Source organism: Balaenoptera musculus, chromosome 6 (genome assembly GCF_009873245.2).
Source record: "Balaenoptera musculus isolate JJ_BM4_2016_0621 chromosome 6, mBalMus1.pri.v3, whole genome shotgun sequence".
Classification (NCBI taxonomy): domain Eukaryota; kingdom Metazoa; phylum Chordata; class Mammalia; order Artiodactyla; family Balaenopteridae; genus Balaenoptera; species Balaenoptera musculus.
In genome coordinates, this window is record NC_045790.1 from 98,763,589 (window position 1) to 98,784,530 (window position 20,942).

Below are 20,942 nucleotides of genomic sequence, written 5' to 3' on the forward strand. Positions count from 1 at the left end.
GAGCACGGTAGGAAGGACAAAGAGTTATCAAGGATGTCTCGCTGGTTTCCAGACTACAAGAACTGAGATGGAAATCAAAAGGTGCCTATCAAAAGAAAGGCAAAGTCATTCATGGCCAATGTGGTGTCTGCACGGGTTACAAATGAGGAGAAGCTACTGTATTTCCACTGCGTGGAGGGAGCCAGCCCTGGAATGAATGGGGGTGAATCAGTGTAGACAGCAGAAGTAGTCTATTCTTTCAAATATTTCGGCCACTGAGTAAAAGAAATGAAGACACAGTGGCAGGAGAAGGTAATATTAGGCAATGATAGTGTCTTTAGTAGACATTAGACTTCCATTTTTTAACACTTTATTAAAAAGTTGAAGGGAAGTAGCTAAGAGAGAGACTACAGCAAAATGAGAAAAAGCAGAACTGCTCAGGTCACACACCCTGGCTCCACCAGTTCTTATTTATAGGATCTTGGGACAAGTGATCTAACTCCTCTGTGCCTCAATTTTTCCCAAAGGGAAAAGAAAGATAATAATAGTGCCCATCGTGTGGGGTTGATCAGAGAGTTCAGTGAACCAAGTACATAAAGTGTTTGAGCTGAGCTCCTGGCACAATTGAAGTGCTCAGTAAGTGGTTGTTCTTAAAAGTACCAGGAAAAGACATTCTGTGATTCTCTTTTTTATTACATTTGCTAACTGAATTCAATGTCCCATGGGGGAAAAAAAAAGCTCTACACTCTGACACGCAAAAATGCTTGCATTTGCTAAGTCTGTTTGTCTTGCATATCTTACTGAATCTGGTAGTTTTCTGGTCTCATGAAATAGCTATGTTTTCCAGTTTTGCAAGCAGACAAGCCAAGCATTAAGTTCCTCTTTTGTAATTGACCATGAGCGTGTTGAGTAATATGTGGATTATATCCCCCTCTTTTCTTTGATCTTCCCTCTTGCCAAGAACTGCCTGACAGCCTGGTTCCTGGCCAGTTCACCTCCTTCTCATAATGCACCGATGGAGAGGAAGTGGCCCACAATAGCAGAGATTTACTCCAGATTATAAGTACTTGACTTTCTTAATCCCTAAGCAAGGAATTCCCTGAAGGAATATCAGAATGAGAAAGACGTATGAACCATGGTTTTGAGTAGTGGTTCTCAAGCTCAGTGTGCATCAGAATCACCTGGGAAGCCTGTGAAAATAAAAATTCTCAGCCTCAGTCCTCTAGAGGAACAGAATCAGTAGGAGGAAGCCAGGAATCTGCATTTTTTAAATAACACTTCCCCCCTTCTCAACCTAAGTGTTCCTGATTGACTTTGTGACATTCTGAGATCCAAGTCTCCACACTCCACTACACACTCCTGACCTCTTATTCTGCTTTACTTCCCCTCCCCTTTGCCTTTTAATATCCTATACTTTTCACTATTTTTATTGTTTACTTTATGTCTCCCACATACACTCCAGTAGAAATTAAGTCTCCAGATGGTTGAAATATATCCCTGTTTTGCTCCCTGATGTATTCCGAAAGCCCAGAACAGTGCCTAGCCTATGGGAGACCCTTAATATACATTTGTTAAAATTATTTGAATTGAGTCCCCACCCTCCCAGACATCCCATACATGGACTTCTGCAGTGGACACCCCAACTAACTGGTCCTCTTATCTTAGTGTTCTACGTTTGGGTCAAAAACATTTAGAAAATTTGCTGATGCCATGTATCTTTTCCCCCAGAAGAAAAATGTAATAATATATAATTCTGCATAAACTTTCTGGCGATGGAGATCCAACAACCCAGATCCAAATCAATGATCTGCAGACCTGAAATTAATAACCCTTGACAAAAAACCAGCCCTGGTCCCTACAATTCGCCCTTCCGCTGTTGATGATGTAGTTATTATCCAAAAATTCACATCTGGTTATGGCTTTCCCTTGACCCCCAATCTTCAAGAGCTCCCTATTGTTCAACATGGTACTCCAATCCCTCAGCACAACGTTCAAAGTTTCTGCGACCCAGTTTTCTGCACATCACTTCTCATTTTATCTCTCCCAAATTTTTCACACCCGTAGTAAGAATGACTGACTAAACATACATTTTGGACACAGACTTCCTGGGTCAGAGTCACTAGCTGTGTGATGGTGATGAATTATTTACCTAAGTCCTCAGATTTTTTTTTTTTTAATTTGTGAAATGGGCATCATAATGCAAAGGTGCCAGGGGATAGAGTGAGAGAACACATACGAATACACATAAGGCACTTTAAAAATGCCAGGCATATAGTTGGCACTCAGTGCTTGTTGGGTTTTATTCTTCTATTCTAAATGTTTGTCACACAGCATTTGACATAACTTTCTTTCCTCTTCTTTTCCAATATACCTTAGTCTAAACCAAGGTTTGTCAAATTTTTTTTCAGAGGACTACAGTAAATATTTTTGGCTTTGCGTGTCCTACTGTCTTCTGGGGCAACTGCTCAACTGAGCCGTCATGGCAGGAAAGCAGACATAGAGATGTGTAGACAGATGAGTGTGGCAGTGTTTCACAAACTTTATTTATAAAAACAGATGGCAGGCTGGATGTCACCCGTGGGCCAGAGTTTTCCAACTCAGGCCTAGGTTAGCTTCAGAATCTCACAGACTTGGGTTCAAGCTTCTCTGAGCCTCAGTTTCCTCATCTATTAAATAGGGATGATAATAATATTCCCCTCAGAAGTTCTTGGATGATTGAATGAGATAAAGCACAGAAAGCCCTTGGCAGTTTTTGGCATATAATGTACATCTGGTACCTAGGATTATCTTCATCATCAACAGAGTAGTCTCAAGCTATATCCACCATCTGTCCACATCCACCTTCCCTGCTGCAAGAACCTGTTCCAGATTTACTGCCCCCCAACCAGAGTTTCTTTCTACCTCTTTTCTAACACTGTTGGAATGTCTATTGTATTGTTCGAAAATAAGTCATGAATTAATGTAACATGTGTAAGCAATTAGTTACTTATGTGGCTCTCCTGCCTCATCTCCTAGACCGTGAGGTCCTTGAAGGTACAATCTGTGTCGTGTTTCCCTCTGTATTATCTTTCCTCGCACAGTATCTACACACACCCAGTGAGAGGTCGTGGTGGTGATGCTGCTGCAGCAGTGGTGATGGTGGTTATGATAAGGGTAGTGGTCACAGTGGTGGGCATGGCTGTGGTGGCAATAATGGGGCGGGGGGATGATCTTGGCTGTTAATTTCTTTTCAAAGAGCAGTCATTTGGAATTCTCTTCTCAGTTTGAGCCAAGAAGTGTAAATTGAGCAAACAAATCTTTCTGGCAGAGGGGAAGGATCTGCTAGAATATTAGAAAACCACAACAAGACCAAAATTACACATGGTTCTTCCTAGGGCAGCATGGAAAGAAAAAAAAATATATCACATTATTGGAAGTCAGGGGACCCGAGCAATAGAAAAAAAAAAAAAAAAAAGCATCCAGAACTACAGAGTATTTTATAGTCTTCAAAACACCAGCAAACAGTCTCTTAATTTTTCTACATGAGAGCCCTATGCGGAAAGTTACCACCATTTCGCAGATGAGGATACTGAGTCTGAGAGAGACAAAAGACATCTCCAAGGTCAGAAGCCATGGCTGACTACTTCAAATTCAGACTTGGCTGTATGCCCTACAGCAAGTCATTCCTGTCTCCAGGTCTCAGTTTTACTATTTGTAAAATACAGAGGGTATGATTTTAATATCCATCTCTACTCATAAATGCTTTGTCATTGGGATGGAGTACAAGATATGCAAATCTTTCTCTTCCCAATGTTAACTTAAGGAGTAAAATTGGTAATATCTTTGGATGGAAAATAAATTGCAGGTCACAAGGTGCCTCATCCAACATCAAAATATTTCCCTGATTTTCAGGGCAGAACCTAGATCTGACCCTAGATTTGTCAAAAAGGACTGTGGGATAAAGTTAGCCCATACTTTTCATCATACAGATAAGGAAACAGAGAACAAGACAGTAGAAGCATCCATGCCCAATGCCATATAACAATCAAGGACAGAACCTGGTACAGATTCCAGGTGTCCCAGTTCTTCCAAAGAAAACTCCCAACCCCAAAATGGATAGGGGTAGATACTGTAATGTCTACTTTATAAATGAGTAAAATGAAAGGTCACCCAGACGATCAACGGGAGAGATGGGACTCAAATCCAGCTCAATCTGGCTCTTCACCATGACACAATTTTTCCTCCTGCATTTGGAGCCTCTCCTTATTCACCCAGAGGCTAAGTTAATAACCACACACAGTCTTGTACATTTAAGCACTAGTTGTGCTTAGCTAAGCTCTGTGGCTTTGGGCTGTGTAAGGGTCATTTAACAGGTGGAGGGAGAAGATTAATGCATTAATCAAATTCTCCATCATTAAGAATTTTTTTCCTGCTTTGCTTATTCAGAACCACAGCACAAAGTGTAATGAAAGGCTCCTTTCCATCTGAGGCAGAAGGCATCATCCTTTCCCATGCATTCAAGGAGATGGACCCAAGGATATCCCAACCACCAAAGGAGCTAGTGTCCAATGGTCCCCAAGGCTATGAAGAGCACACCCTGGCCCTTGCCCAGAATCAGAGGCCTGAACAGTCCCACAAACCTCAGGCAAGTCACACCCCCTCTCTGCTACTTCCTGACCATGCCATATAATGGGACTCAGCAGTTGACTTGGCACCTCAAATAACTCAAGGAGACAGGTGTTCTCCCAGAGAAGAATGGTTCCATTCTGCTTTGGAAGGTCTACAGAAGGAAATCCTTTTACTCATGTGTAATTCCACCTATGGTATCCTTTCCTATAAAGTACAAGTTCCAGTAATATTTATAAGGCGAGAAAAATGCTCCTGAAATCCTTCCGTTTGTGATCTGCCCTTTTAGGTTAATCTCTTGCATACAAAATGCAGACCCTACTCTGAACGTCATGTCCCTAGCACTTTGGGCATCTGCAAAGTTATCGAGTACTACCTAGAAGAGGAGATACCAAAGGAAGCACAGAAAAAGGAAGGAATCAGTTTAGACAAACGTCATTTTTATCATTATCACAGGAAACATAAGCCCATTACATGCTACATGCCAGGTACTATACATTCATTATCATCTGATCCCCATGAAGTAGGGATCACAAGAGTCCATTTTATAGACATAAAAACTGAGGTTTGGAGAGGTCATTCAGCAACACTCCACAGGAGTAGGGGATTGAGGCAGGATCCCAACTCAGTCTGAGTGGAGCACAGATCTTGCACTATCTGATTCCACTTTGGCAAAGTCTCTTGTAGGAAACTCAGAAAGAAACTCACCCAACCTCTCTGCTTTTTCAGGTAGGAAAAGAGAGGCCCAGGGAGGAAAAAGGACTTGCCCCAGCCTCGCTATGACTCAGTGTCTCAGATTCCAGGCCAAGGCCTTTTTATGTTTTATCCATGTGGTCCCTGCCTCTGACTGCAAAGAAACGCAGAGAGATGGAGAAGCCTTGTGAGAAGTGATGGGGGTTTGGGGAAGAGGCAGAGGAACAAATGATGGCCAAGATGAAAGTGGCTGCTTTCTCATCACACCAGTCTCTCTCAGGGGCCACGCTCCCCTCCTCCAGGATCGTTTCCAGACCTGCACTGGGCCTGTCCTACCCACTCCTACCACAGCCTGGCTCCTTCGAAAAGGCCTAATGCACAGCAGGCCCCTAGGCTGCTGTGAAACTCTAAACAGGCCTGTCTTTGGGGGCTGGGGAGGGAGAGAAGAAACTAGTCAAGCAGCTCTAACATTCCTTTGCAGGTATAACTTAGAGGAGAGGAGCTTGGAGCTGAGAAGACAGCGCCTAACTGTCTGCTCTAATGCCTCTATGCTCCCCACTATCAGGGGCCAAACTCCTCACCACCGGAGCCTTCAGAGCTCTGCCTAGCCTGACCACCGCCTCTCCTCGGCATTGCCCATGGAGCTCCCCATCCAGGCCTCAGGGAAATGGGCCACGTTTGCACATCCTTCAGGTCTCTGCAGGAGCTAGGCCTTCGACCTGGAATGCTCTCAGGCTCCTCCTCTCCCCCAAATCCAGTCCTCCACTTTCACTTTAGGCACCCGACCCCCAAGAGCTAATTCCAGTGTCATTTCCCTAAAGAAGCCCTCCTTGATCCCACAAAGCCCTCGGTCACCCGATTTTAACCCAAAGGCCTGGACTTCTCTTGGTACTCAGCACAGTTTGTTCTCACTTATTTGGTGGGAGTGTTTCAATAATATCTGTCATCTCCACAAGTCTGTAAACTCCACGAAGATAAAGACCACGCTCATTTGTGTCCATTTGTCCCACTCTTCACTTCTTGGGGCGTGACACCCACTTCTTGGGGCGTGACATGGCAAATAGGAGGTGCTCAAAAATACTGAATTAACGAAGGAAGGACTCGTGCTTCAAAAGCAGCAGATGCCACATAAGGAGAACAGTGACATCTAGTGACCGCTTTCACATTCCTGGGCTTCTCTGAGAGAACGTGAATCAGCCTCAGGAAGACCCATTTCCAGAACTGACGATGCTGAGGGAAGCTGGCATAGCATCTGGACGTGGGGAACCTGACTCCTAAGCAAAGAGGAAAGGAACCAGCGCTCGTCTTGCCACCACACGTGCCAAGAACACATCATAAAAGTCCTGTGACTTGGGGCTTCCCAGTGGTTAAGAATCCGCCTGCCAGTGCAGGGAACACGGGTTCGAGCCCTGGTCCAGAAAGATCCCACATGCCACAGAGCAACTAAGCCCGTGCACCACAACTACTGAGCCTGCGCTCTAGGGCCCGCGAGCCACAACTACTGAGCCCACATGCCTAGAGCCCGTGCTCCACAACAAGAGAAGCCACTGTGATGAGAAGCCCGCACGGTGCAACAGAGACTAGCCTCCACTGGCTGCAACTAGAGAAAGCCCGCGCACAGCAACAAAGACCAAACGCAGCCAAAAATAAAAAATAAAAATAAATTACAAAAAAAAAAAAAAAAGTCCTGTGACTTAGCTAGTATCGAACCACCTCAAAGATGAGGAGTGTGTGGCCCAGAAAGAGCCGTAAATAGGGATATTCATAGCCTCTCTCACCAAACCCTGGAGAGCTACCGACGTGCTGCTTTTTTTTGTCTGCGCTGACACGGCACTGGTCAGACAACCCTTGGTATTTACTGGAAGCTTCAACAGCCTCCTCAGGGGTCTCCCTGCTGCCACTCTTACGACTCCACAGTTGACTCTCACCCTGAAACCAGAGGTTTGGAGATGTATACACGTTTGGCTCTCTTGGCTTTTCTGTTGTTGGTCTGGGGACCTCTGATGCAGAGTTAGATGATTTGAGATGCACGGCTCGTGACTCAAGCTCATTGCTGCACCATGCATGGTCAGGCTTTATGTGTTCATCCAGTTAGTATTAGCTGGTTAGCTACTTTTAGCACTTTCATAAAGCCCCACAAATCCAGCACCCAAACATCAGCTAGAAACTTGACTACCATCATGTAACTAATGCTCCCTCGTGCCATTACCCTGCCTCGCTTGACTTAAGATTACCATCATCCTAAATCCTACGTTCATCATTTCCTTGATTCCTTTTTTAAACTCTCTATTGCATCTGTATTTATTTTTAAAAGGCAGTGTATCTGATATGCGTGTATGTGTGTGTGTGTCTGTTTTAACTTAAAATAGAGGGAAGGGTATCATGCTATATAAACCGTATCTTTGGGATTTCTTGTCTTCATTTAACATTATGTTCATCAATCTCATATTAAGTGTCACTATAGTTCATTCATCTTGGCTGTAGTACAGTGTTCCACTGTATGCATATTCGACACCTTATTTAACTGCTCTCCCATTGGTGGTCATTTGGGTTGTTTCCAGAGGGCTCTTTCTGCCACACAAATCTAATCCTATCAGCTTCCTGCTAACCATGTATCTTCAGCATGTCACTGCCCTCCAGATAGTGTCCAAACTCCAGGACCTCGCTTATAGTATCCTAAATAATCAGGTGCTTTCTGTCCCCTCTGGCCTCATATCTGCTCTCCCTCCATCTCTTGGTCTTAGTCATGGGAAATTTCTATAGGTCTTTGTACAGACCATGTTCTTTTCTGCCTCAGGTCTTCTACCTGATGATACTCTCCCCACTTCCTTATTCTCATCCCTGATCTGCCCTCTACGAAGCCCTACCTGACCACTCACCATGCACTGGCACTTACTCAGCCCAGGAGGATGCTTTGGGAGGGGCACGCAATCCAAGTCCGACTGGACTTGGTCAGTGGTCTACCAGATGGCCTTCTTTGGAGGCCCAGGGTTGTCCAGAAGTTGTTGCAGAGGGAAGAGTGGGGACCAAGTAGAGATGCTTTATCTGCCTTCTTCCTTCTTCCTTACTGAAGGAGTGGCATCACTACTCCTAGTTTTATGGATTGGGGTTCCTGAACATTACATTTGGAAAAAATGTTCCACGAACACAAGTGTGCAAACCAGTGAACTAAATCATTGATACAGTCCTCTCAAGCCCTGACATGCTATAATTGAAAGTCAGAGAGATAGAAAGAGGAAAAAGAGGAGATATAATTTCATGATTAAGCATGTAGGCTCTGGAGCAGACCAACATGGAGCAAATCACTCAACATCTTACATTTCCTCACTTGTAAAGAGGGCATGAGAAAAGGATGAACCATATGGAATTGCCATTTTTATAAATAAAAAAATGGTCAAATGTCAGAAATTCCATATGAATCAACTCAATATTTATAAGTAAATCATAGATCTGGAGGGTAAATTAAATGAGATAACCCAAGTATAGTACAGAGGCAGAGGCTGCTAGGTTTTCACCAAACCCGTAGCTTCTTCTCCCAGGCAAACAGATAGAATACATTTCCCTGTCTTCATCTGCAGACAGGTGTGCCCAGTGGCTGAATTCTAGCTTAGCAGAATAGGAGCTGAAATGATAATTTGCCATTTTCAGGCGTGGCCCGTTTAAACTTCTCATGTGCAATCTTCCATGTTCTTTCTTCTTCCACAGCAGCCGTGGAAGCATCAGATTAATGGACCACAAGATGGAACAGGCTGGGACCCTGAACTACTTCTCAGAGTAAAGCCACCCATCCATCAAAAACTTCTATTTAGGACTCTGCACAAACAAGAAATAACCTCAATTGTACTAAGCCATTGAGATTCGAGAATTTGTCAGTTACAGCAGCTAGTGTTAACCAAGTTATATACGTGCTTACAACATGGTAAGGGATCAATAAATGCTAGCCCTCACCATGCTGTTGATGACGATGATGACAATTCCGATGGACAAAGGGCCCACAAGGGCAGGAGGTGGGAGGGTTGGTTCTTAGATTTGACTTAGTGGCTGTGTCAGGGGACCTCACCTCTTTGGTGCCATTGTCCTGGATGAGAGTGTAAAGTGGTACCACGCGGTTGATTTCCAGGAGCACCGGTGTGGGGCTCAGCTGCTCCTTGCCCGGTCGGCGGCAAAGGTGGCAGGTAGATGGACAGCGGCCTTTCTCCTCACAGCGGATCTCCACACCTGAGATGAGCTGGTCATCAGACAGCATCTGGGCCGTCAGCAGGCCTGAGAGGTAGGTGATGAAGGGCATGGACTTGAGCTCCTTCTTGCTGCCCAACTCCGTGGTCTCTGGAGAAAGAGATATAAGTTCAGTATTGTTCAGTACTGTTCAAAAGGTCGGACTCTTGAACCCATTACGATGTGCTAAGGAGGTAGTCATCCACTGGAAAGGGAACAAAGATGATAGAGTGGTTCCTTCATGATGCTTTGGAAAGAGCACTGACCTGAGGGCTCAGAGACCAGAATCGTGTCTTGTTATACCATTTATATTAAATAACCCTTTGCTTTCTCTGGGCCTCACTTTCTTTATATTTAAAGTCAGTAGGTTGGACTAGAGAATTCTTCAAGGACCTCTGTAAGATGTAAATTTTCAAGCATATTTTTCCCAATAAGAAATTCTTTTGTTTACTGTTAATTTGTATAAATTCTACCTTTTTTTCAAAAACTTGTTTCAGTCCTATATTTTTCATGCAGTTCCATGTAATGGGTGAGAGACAAGCTTTGGAGTCAAGTCAATTTCAGTTTAAATCTCATTTCTGCTGGATTATAGCTCTGCTGCCTTGGGAAAGTCTTTGAATGTCCAAGAGCCTATAGTGATTAATTCTACAATGTGTGGTTAACAATAACAACTGAAACAGTTATGACTGGTAAATGAGATAGAAGGAGATGGACCTGTCTGGAAAAGGCATTATTTCCCCTTTCTTTCCATGCTCATCTGTTCCCTTATTCAAATTTCTTTTCCTCAGTGTGCTGTCATGTGCATGAATGACGCATGCCCCATTCTGTGCTGTCCCTCTTTATCCCTACAAGTGGCATTTCACACCTCTGTGCCTTTGCTCACCCTGGCCTACGTTTCCCCTCTGCCTCTCCAAATCTTTACCACCCATGAGCGCTCCATTCCAATGTGACCCTCTTCAGGAAGTCTTTCCTCCTTTCCCCAGCCCTTCTTCTCTGATAAGTATTTCTGCTTGTAAGACCCTATCTTGTTAAGTTCATTTTCTGTTGACCTCTCCAACCATAAAATCAGTTCAGGGAGACCAGGGGCCGGGTCTCCCACTCCTGTCCCCCCAGTATTCAGTGCCTAGCATGGTGCTAGGGAGGGATATACTTGAGACTTTATCAAGAGAGAGATTATATAACTGTGAATGGTTAGAACAACATTTATGATCTAGTCTAGAGGCTCCAAAATTCATCTGAGGAATTCTAGGGATCCCAACAGCCATCTCAGCAGCTGGTTGAAGAAGGCAAGAGGGAGACTGAGCAGGCAGGACTCTAAACCTGCATCTCAGCTTCAAATAGAGTGGTTCCACTTGTATCTCTTTTATAGACTGGCCTTCGGTGTAAGATTTCATAAGAAGAAAGGGCTCAAAGCTTGAAAAAGTGATTTGTACAACTCAGAGGGTTCCATTTACATCACGGATGATGTAAATGGTGTCCTCAAAGTTGTGCAATGTACAGGCTGAGTGGCAAAACAAGGTGGTCCTGTACTAAGGGACAAAACTTGGTCCAGATGGCAGTTTCTTCCAAGCCTGGTGAAATCAGGGCAAGCTCCTGCCTCAGTGGAAAACAGGGGCCCTGGGCACCGAGACCTGGGGGAAAGAAGGTTGTCTCCTGTTTTTGCTCTCGGCTTGCAGTGACATGCAGCTGATCTGGAAATAGGCTTGCCAATTAGAAATACAAATAAACGCAGTCTTCATTCATTACTCTCTGGGCCCTCGGGCTTGGGATCTGGGCTCCACCTTTTCTGTCTGGCTGTCAGCAAATACTTATGAGCACAAGATCAAAGGCTCTGGGGGAAGAAGACAAGGCAAATTCCAGCTAACCAATCCTTCAGAGGGATTAAAGAAGGGTAGTTACTAAGATAAACAAAACAAAGCTGTGAAGAAGGCATCTCAGCAGCTGGGGAGACAGAGACAGTCTTATATACAGACATGTCAAAAGGAGATGATGATGATGACTTTTGGAAGTGCAGTCCAGAGGGATAAATTTTGGAGAAGGGGGACTTCCAACTTGGGAGAGAATAACTCTTCAGGGGAGAAGGTCAGGGAGAGTCAGAGCCGCGAGGACATTAGGGAGCAGTTAGCCCACACTGTGACCCAGAGTTCACTAAACTATGGTCTGTGGGTCAAATCCAGCCCTCTGCCTGTTTTTGTAAATAAAGTTTTATTGGAACACAGTCCCTCATTTGTTTATATATTGTGTATGGCTAAAATGCCAGAGTTGAGTAGTTGCAACAAAGACTCTATGGCCCACAAAGCCTAAAATATTTACCATATGACCCTTTACAGAAAAGGTTTGGAAACCTCTGCTCTATAGCCCTTGCTATAGATGGGGAAACTGAGTTTCAGAGAGAGGTTACACAGGCATGTGGCAGTATGATGGATTAGTTAAAGGAAAAACTTTGGAATCAATAGACCATCAATACACTTGGATTATTAACCTCCAAGGAGAAAAAATAGAGTGGGGCACCTTTTCTCCATAAAATATCTTTTGAAAACTATCGAAAAAGCATACCTTTGAAAAGTCTAATCTGGTAAAACCCTCCCATTTAAAATGAGAGGAAACTGTGTCCCAAAGAAGGAAATTGGCTTTCCAAGGTCACATGATGAGTTAGTGATCCTTTCAGCACATGACCCCAGCCGTCTGTTAACCAATTCATCACTTAAACTAAACTACTCTTGTTATCTCATTTTTTAGAACACAGATGCCCCATCCCTCATAGCACCTTGCCATAATTTAATTGGGAAAAATACGTAACATGGTGCTGGGAGTAAGAATTCCCTTGATCAAACAGACATTCATAGACATTGGGTTAAAGATCTATCTGTTTAACAACAAAATGAGCTATTGATCTTTGCTGGTCTGCTTTTGTCCAATAAATCCTTTTTTTTTTTTTTTTTTAACAATCTATCATTTAAAAAAAAATGGGGTTAAAAGCCCATAGTCCAGGCTGAAAATTGAATTCTAGTAGCAGTATAGAATTCAAGCTGAATTTAAGGGCTTGTTTTGCAAAAGGAGGGCGCTTGGGTATCATCTGGTCCAAACCCACGGCTTAACAAGTGAGGAACCTGAGACCTAGATGGAAAAAGGGATTTACCTCTAAGTCCCATGCATTTATTAACAACGATCCTTTTCATAAAGATTGTGTCATACCTAAGTTATGATCTGGAGGAGAGTTACAGCAGGGAAGACCATTAGCCATTCCATTAATTATTCCTCTGTAGATACTACAATTGCGAAAGCTAATTGTTTCTGAACCAACTTCACTCTGTGGCTAAAGTCATCTTTTCAAAAGGCAAACTCTATATTCTCCTCCTGCTTAAAACTCTTCCATGGCACTTCACTGCTCTTAGGATGAAGACCAAAATCCTTACCATGGCACATAGGTAATATGCGATCTAGACCACCTGTCTGCCTCTGCAGTCTGATCTGTCATCCTGTTCCTCCCGAGTCTCCTACTTTCAGCTACACTGGCCTTTATGTTTCTTGGCTACACCCTGTCCTTTCTCTCTCAGTCTTGGCACGTGCTCTTCTCTCTGCACAGAACGCTTTCCCCATCCCACCCTCTGGCCCTGCCTTCTCCTGGCTCTCACTCCCACTCACCCTTCATATCTTAGTTCAGGGGCCAGGTCCTCAGAAATGCCTTCCCTGAACTCCATCCCCATGCCTCCAATCTCTATTAGGGTTTCATACTAAAGATCCTCACAGCATCCTGTTCTACGTATCACCTGTTAATGTCTCCAGACTATAAGATCCATGAGGGCAGAGACAGTGTTAGTTCCGTCGATTGCCATCCACTTTACGTATTACCTGGAACACAGTAGGCTTTCAATAAGATTTTCAATAATATATTTGAATACATGTATATTAACATACCCTGATCACTGTGCCATCTCATCAAAGCATTGATGAGTCTAAGAGCGAAGACTTGTGAATTTCAGGATTGACAATTAATTGATGGCTTGTAATCAAGTGGTAAGCTCTTCTCAAAGTAAAATTAGCTCTCTCAGTTGAAAGGTTGACAGATGAATAGCTGATCAATTTGCCAGTTGCTCTGACCTCCTCTAGGTTCTCACATAGGCCCTTGCCATTGAGGGGATGGGAGAGTTTAGTTAAAACAGGCTGTCTTTAACAGGCCAAGGATAAAGAACATTTTTGAAGAGACTTATCCTCTGTTCACATTTCCCATCCCTCTGAACAATGCTTCCAAAATAGGATCATGTCTGGTTTCAAGCCCAATTCAGTTCCAATGACACTACAACCCATTCATTTGAGAACCTGCCAACTGAACTCTCTTTTTTCTCCTCCCAAATTCCTGCTGGGTATTATTTTGTTGCCACCAGAAAGAAAAAAAAAAAAAAAAAGCCTCAGTTGAAGTGACAACTCCTTGTTGGGAGGGCAGCCAGGGCTTTTCGGCAGGAGGTGATGGCACCGCTTGCCCTCATCCAGAAAACAAAACAAAGGCATCAGACTAAGGGCTTCTGGGAGAGCCAAAGCTGCGTGAATGTTTGTTCAATATTCGGCAACAGTGCAGGGCGCTGCGTCCCGAGTCAGACAGGCTTGCTTTGGCAATAGGCTTGCACTTGAAGCATTTAAAGGCTCCACAGGGACCAGAGGGGCTCAAATTAGAAACGCTAAGGATGGGGGTGGGGGGAAGAGGGTGAGACTTTTATATCATAAAGAATGGCCTTTATTACAGCAATGGCCTCCCAGGAATTGCTGAAATGGGATCATTTCTTAGGCGGAGTTACTGTCTCCTCTTGGAGGAAAGCAATTGCTCTGAAGCCTGGCTCAAGGACCCACAGAAATATCCTTAACAAAGGGAAAGTAACCAGCTGAAATGGCATCGGCAAGGACTGAACTTCTGCGCTATGCAATCTGAACTTCTCAGCCTGACAGTCAAACTCCAGCATCACCAGCGTGCCCTTTATAAATAATAGTGCCATCCTGAAAGACTACTTGCAGGGATTAAATAAGGTGCCCGGCAAAGGTTTAGCACTCAGTCGATACTAGTTGTTATCCGTGTTGTTGTTGTGATTGTTGTAATTATTGCTGTGCTGTTGTTGTAACAAGATGTTAAAACTGAAATTTCTATTGAGACACCAAGACAGAATAGAATTGAAATCCCAGATACGCAGAATTTACAAAGGAGATGAATCCTGACTAGTTTCATAACTCTAGAAACCTCAGCCAGAGCAAGGAAGTAAAATGAGGTCAGAGAGTAGACGGGAAGGATATAGGAGAGATTTGCTTTGGAGACAGCTATTACCTAACGTTCAGAGTCCCCAGCACCCCAGGTGGGTCACGTAGAGCACGTTACCTTCTAATCCCAAGGTTTGTGATAAGGAGCCTCAAAAGAGTGCCTCCTGGAGAAATTGCTACGTTTTCTCGGCAACGGGGAAGATAGCGGACTAGGGTCATACCCCACCGGCAGACGTTCTAGTGGCCTGTGGCGGCAGAGCAGAAGAGGCAGCATAGGGGTTCGCCCCAAATCCCAGAGGTTGCCAGTGGGAAAGATGCTTGAGTATTTCCCCCGGACCAGATGTGGGTCACATAAGAGAAAGAGCTGGGCTGGATCTGTTTTGAGTCTTACCCAGGAGGAATTATAACAGAGGTTGAGGGGTCCCCACGGTGACAGTCTCCATAAGGTGAGCAGCCAGGGAAACAGAGGGTGGAGGGGGACCAGCAATAGCCAGCCGCAGAGATGCCACATCGTCTCAGGTCTTGGGAGAAGCCCCGGCCACAAGGACCGCTGAAAAACCACAGAACGCCCCCCACCCCGCCACGAGAGAGGGTCGGTTTTAGAAACCTGCCAGGACCCGAGAACACAGAGCCAGATACAAGGGTATCAGGGCAAGTATGAGCTTCCTAATCCTTACCATTCCTCCCTCCTGCTTTGACTGTAGAGGGAGAGGAAGAAGAAGAGCAAGGGAGAGAAACAGAATGAAGGCCAACTTTGCCCCACCTCCTAATATCCCCACTGGGGAGGGAGAGGAGATCTGACTTGTCAGATTTAGAGATTTGATTAAAATCTTGGACTAGACATCCTAATTCCTGATGTGAAACTGTGTTATCAATTTAAAATGTCTATAGCACTGTCTGTTCCACAAACGTTATAATAGATTAGATGTGGCTTGCTAAGATTTTCATCTAGGAGCAGAGGAAGGTTAGCCAGTGAATATGTTAAAAGGAGTGTGGGAACCAACTATGATATGTACTTTCGAACATGCATATATTCATAAACTATATTTTGATCATTCTCAATTTGTACTATCAACTGAACCGTTTACATCACCATCATCATTATAGTGCTTATCACATTTTAAATTTTAGTTAATGTTAAATTAATATCTGCCTCTCCAACTAAACTGTGAGCTCCATAAGAGCAAGAACTATGACCTTTTTCAATGACTGTGTGCATCCCCAGCACAGAGTTCAATGCCTGATGTGATGCAGACAGTTTGCAGGTGACTATCTGAATAAATAAACAGATGAATGTGTACTCTGATTCTTTTTTTCCTTTAATCCCCTCTATTCCTGTAACCCTTATCAGACTTCAAATCCACTATCTCAATTTTATCACCATAGCTCCAAAGGCAGACAGTCTTAAACCTTACTTTATTAATGTACAAATGACAACTTAGAGAGGTAAAGCAATTTGCCCAAGACCACAGAGCTTATAACTAGTCTAGCTTGTTGCACCTGGTCCCACTACTCCTTTCATTGTCCATATTTCTCGCCGAAAAATTTTCAGCACTAATTCTTACTCCTACACAAGTCATCCCTGTTGTAAACACTTGGGCCTTCCCCGTTCCTGCCACCCCCAGACAACAACCCTAGGCTTCCCCACCCCTTTCCATGGGCTAAGGGATCTCATGGGTAAAAGGCACTTTAAAGGTCAGCTGGTCAGAAATTCCATCTAATGTTTCATTCACCACCAAATGATCCTCCGACTGCTTTTTGGATGCTTCTAATGACACAGAACTCATTATCTTTTTAGGCCTCCAGTTCCATTATGGGGCAGCTCTGTTGAACCTAGACTGGCTTGCCATCTAAAAACTGCAATTCTCATTCTAATCATAAGACCCAGACCCAGAGCTATGCACTTTGTGCTTTTTGGACACCCTATCTGCAGTACTCAAGCCTGCCCCTACTTGGGGTCATGCTAAGATTAACCAACAAACTACAGTTCAGGCAGGTGAACTCCCACCCTCAGGAACTGTGGGGCATTCTTGAGTGCTTTCTGATTAAGGTGTGTATGCCCGAGTGTGTGTGTGTGTGGTGTGCATGTTTGAGGAATGGAAGGGGAAGCAACAGTGGAGACTCTAAAAAGAGGACAGGTCTACAAAACTGCCAAATCCTAGGACAACTGATGCCCTGTTCTAACCTGATTTGCAGCTTCTTCCCTAAATTCACAAGTAATATGCCAAACTGCAGAAGGGAAGCTATAGGACAGTGACTTGTTTGGGTTTAAATTCCAGCTTTTCCATTTCCAGCTGGATGACCTTGGACAAGTCATTTAACCTCCCTGAGGCTCCATTTTCTCATCTGTAAAATGTCAACAACGCTAGTACCTAAATCTTGGATTATTTCGAGGATAAATGAGAAACAGAACTCAATGAAGAATTTATAAATTCTAGGGTGTCAGGCGCATCGTCAGAGGTCGTTTGTTCCAGTGCTTGGTCTTCAGCTCAGCATTATTCACTCTTGTGCACGTCTGAATCTGTAAAGCTTCCCTTGTAACCTGCTGGCGCTTTAACCACACTGTCAGGAATCTCCTTAAACTATCCGCTTCCTACCTGGTGGAACATAGTAGACAAGGGTAGAATTGAAAGCTTAAGTCCAAAGCTATTAAGTCAGACTACCTGATTCTGAATTCTGGGTAAGTCACCTCACCTCTCTAATCTTAGTTTTCTCATTTGTAAAATGAGGACACTAATTCCCCATTGAACTGCTCTGAGCATCAAAGGAGAGATGCAGCATCTATAATCTCATATAGTCCTTGCTATCATCCTACAAAGTAGAAATTGTTGTCTCCGTTTACAGAGGAGGGAACTGAGACTCAGAGTGACAGAGTATAACCTACGAGAGGATACTTGTTTCAAGTGACAGCAGGTCAATCTCTGAGGAAGGTCATATTCTCTGTGGGGCAGGGAGAGGGACCCCTGGATAATGCCCAGTAGCCCAGTAGTGGCTGATGTCTTTTGTTTGCAAATTAGAATTATGTTAATATTTTTAAAAAGCACAAAAATAGCCATGTGGTCCTGCTGTATTATTTGCCCTAAAGTAAGGGGCAGAGTGAAGAATCCCAGTGCAGCTCAGTGGGCCCAAAAGTGGTTCTTCCCACAGACTAAGGCATGCTCAGCCCCCGCCTCCCCCTGACTTACATCGCTCTTGCTGTTCAGGGAGCAGTCAGCATTGCAATGTATCATTTACTCCTGCCTCTTGAGACTAGATGGGCTGTGGCCAGTAACAGGAAGGTGAACGAAAGGCCATGTGTGATCTTCTGCTGCCCTCTAGTGCCTGCTTAAGACAATTGCTCTTGGGAAAAATCTTAGTTCTTTCATGCCAAAGCGTGATTACTGCGGGCAAAGCAACTTGCTAGGCACCGAGGGCAACAAGAAGGAGAGTAAAGGCTTAGCTATGATATAAGGAAGCCTAGCGTGATGACTACAGGGGTTCTGAACAAGCATTACTTAGAAGGCCTACCAGTGCCAGGTTTGGAGCTAGGTATGGGGTGGGGGTGATATTATGAATAATGATTTATTTCAATCCTACCGGTACTTAAGTGCAGAGATTTGATGGAGTGTATCAGCTAGGAAGGAAAAGCCATAAGAGAAGGAAAGGGGAGAGACGGAGATAAGGCAGAAAGAAGAGATAAACAATGGAGCAGGATCTTAAAGGAAACAGGAAGAGATGAACTCCCAGGTAGCGCTGGAAAGGATGTGGTCTGAATGTCAGTCAGATCTGGGTTTGAATTTCAGTTTGATCAAAACTACGCATTTGACCAGAGCTTCTGTGTACAGTTATGCGAGTTGTGTACTGCACGACAGTGACAAGGCAAGGGGGTGAGTGCGGGGCTGAATCCTGTCTCAGCTCCACTGGCCATGCCTGTACCCACGGGGTTGAATCCAAGCAGAGGAGCACCATTTCCTAATTCACGCAAAATGTGACTTATGGGCTAGCTAAGGCCTTGGGTGTGACCATGGACAAGCTACTTCCTCTCTTGGAACCTCTGCTTGTTTATGCATAAAATAAGGCTATTATCACCAATAATAAAAGTTACTGTAAGAATTTAGATAATGTACGCCTGTGCCTCTCCAGAGATTTCCGTTCTTACTATTACTAGTATTATTATAACAACCTCGTTTCATTTTTAAGATGTGGTGGGACAAGTGCTTGAAAAGGGGAGAGGGTAGAAAGGAAATTCACATTTCCTGAGCTTCTATTCTTTGCCAAACACAAGACACTATAAATCTCACTGAATCCTCACAACAGTGCTTTGGACTAGGAATATTACAATTTTTATAACCATATTTTACAACCAAGGAAACAGAGGTTCTGAGAGGTGACACACTGCAGCCAAAGGCCATTAGGCATTCAGGCTTTGACTTCAAAGCCTCTTTTCTGTCTGATGAAGCGCAGAAGCATCATTAATAAGAAGCCTGCTTTCTCTTCCCTGGGATCCCATTCCTCCTCTTTCTTAAAAACTCTACTCAAAACTTATCCCCTTGAGGAAGGATTCCAAAATGAGTTCCTCCTCAATTCCTTCCCCCTCCTTCCAGTAGCTTCTTAGACTAGGGATCAAGGAGGAGATGCCCACAAGGAATCATTCCTAGACAGGATTTAGGGAGCGAGAGGCCTCTGAGATGCTAATGGCCTGCTTGAGATGAAGACTCCCAGATCCTACTTAGACAGGACCTTGAGGCAGCAAAGCAGGCCAACAAGACAAACCAGGCCACCTGGGGCTGGTGAGAGGCTGCCAGGTTCAAACGTCAGGGAGGGTATGAACTTGGGATGGCTCAGTTGGAGGCTTTGGTGCCATTAGAAAAGAAACTGCCACCCTCTGACCACTTTCTTAGGGGTTTTGCTGTCACACTTCTAAGTCTTCATATTCACTGAAATCTTAACAATACTCAGGTTGAAAGGTCATCTTTAAACATGCTGATAGGCGATGCTTTTGGAGAACATGTTCAGGGTGTTACTTCTCCCACTAGCTTCCCTCTTCCCCGTAGCTGTGCTTCTAGGGACAGGAAAAGGGACTAATGAGCCTACCCATCAAAAGATCAAATTAAATGAAAATAGAAATAAAATTAAAATAAAGACTGAGGGACTTCCCTGGTGGCGAAGTGGTTAGGAATCCACCTGCCAATGCAAGGGACACGGGTTCGATCCCTGGTCCGGGAAGATCCCACATGATGACGTATACCAACTAAGCCCGTGTACCACAACTACTGAGTCTGCACTCTAGAGTCCGCGAGCCACAACTACTGAAGCCCAAACGCCTAGAGCCCGTGCTCCGCAACAAGAGAAGCCACCGCAGTGAGAAGCCCACGCAGCATGACGAAGAGTAGCCCCTGCTCGCCACAACTAGAGAAAGCCTGCACGCAACAATGCAGACCCAACACAGCCAAAAATAAAAAATTAAATTAAAAAAAATTTAAATTGAATGTAAAGCAACTATACTCTAATAAAGATTAAAAAAAAAAATTAAAGGATTGAGACCCATATGGGATTCTCTGTCTTATCGCTGAGAAAATCAGTAAAATTAATATTAATAATAGCTATGATTTTACATGCACATATTCCAGGCCAGAGGTACTATTATTTGTCTTGCATACATTGTCTCGTTTGTTCTGTATAAATCATAACAATGAGAGTCTGGTTGCATTATCGTATTTTAAAGTTGAGGAAATGGAAGCTCAGAGAGGTGTAATCAGGGAGAATTAGACTTCTAATTTGACTTATCCTACTTCTAAACACGTTCCCACTATCTTAAACTGCCTCCACTATGTTATCTTGCTGGAGATTCAGGTTATAAGTTCTGAAAATCAAATGTACAATTCCTGTTGCTTCTGCCCATTACATCATAGTGATAAACAGCATGACCCTTAAATAATAATTTATGGACAATAAATAGAGAATTAGTTAAAAGACTAGGGTGCATCCACACAGTGGAGTCTATATTCTTAACAGGAACTGGGGCAATCTTTATATGTGATATGGAGTAATCATAATACGTTTTATTAAATGGAAAATACAGAACAGTATTTATAGTGCTTTCTTTTGTATAAGAAAGAAGAGGGAGTATAGACACATACATACAAAAAGATGTAATCATATCTATCTATATCATATCTACCTATATGTAAAGAGTTAGACATAATATGTATAATACCTATTAAGAA

At 43.8% G+C, this 20,942-nt stretch overlaps 1 protein-coding gene across 2 annotated transcripts in view; it reads right to left on the bottom strand.

Moving 5' to 3' along the window:
- Positions 1-20,942, bottom strand: part of ASTN2 (astrotactin 2) — a 902,613-nt gene that overhangs the window by 178,739 nt on the left and 702,932 nt on the right. For both annotated transcript variants that reach the window (XM_036855709.1, XM_036855708.1), the window contains exon 17: positions 9,338-9,603. In XM_036855709.1, coding sequence (XP_036711604.1) covers positions 9,338-9,603 — 266 coding nt within the window. The remainder of the gene's footprint in view (positions 1-9,337; positions 9,604-20,942) is intronic.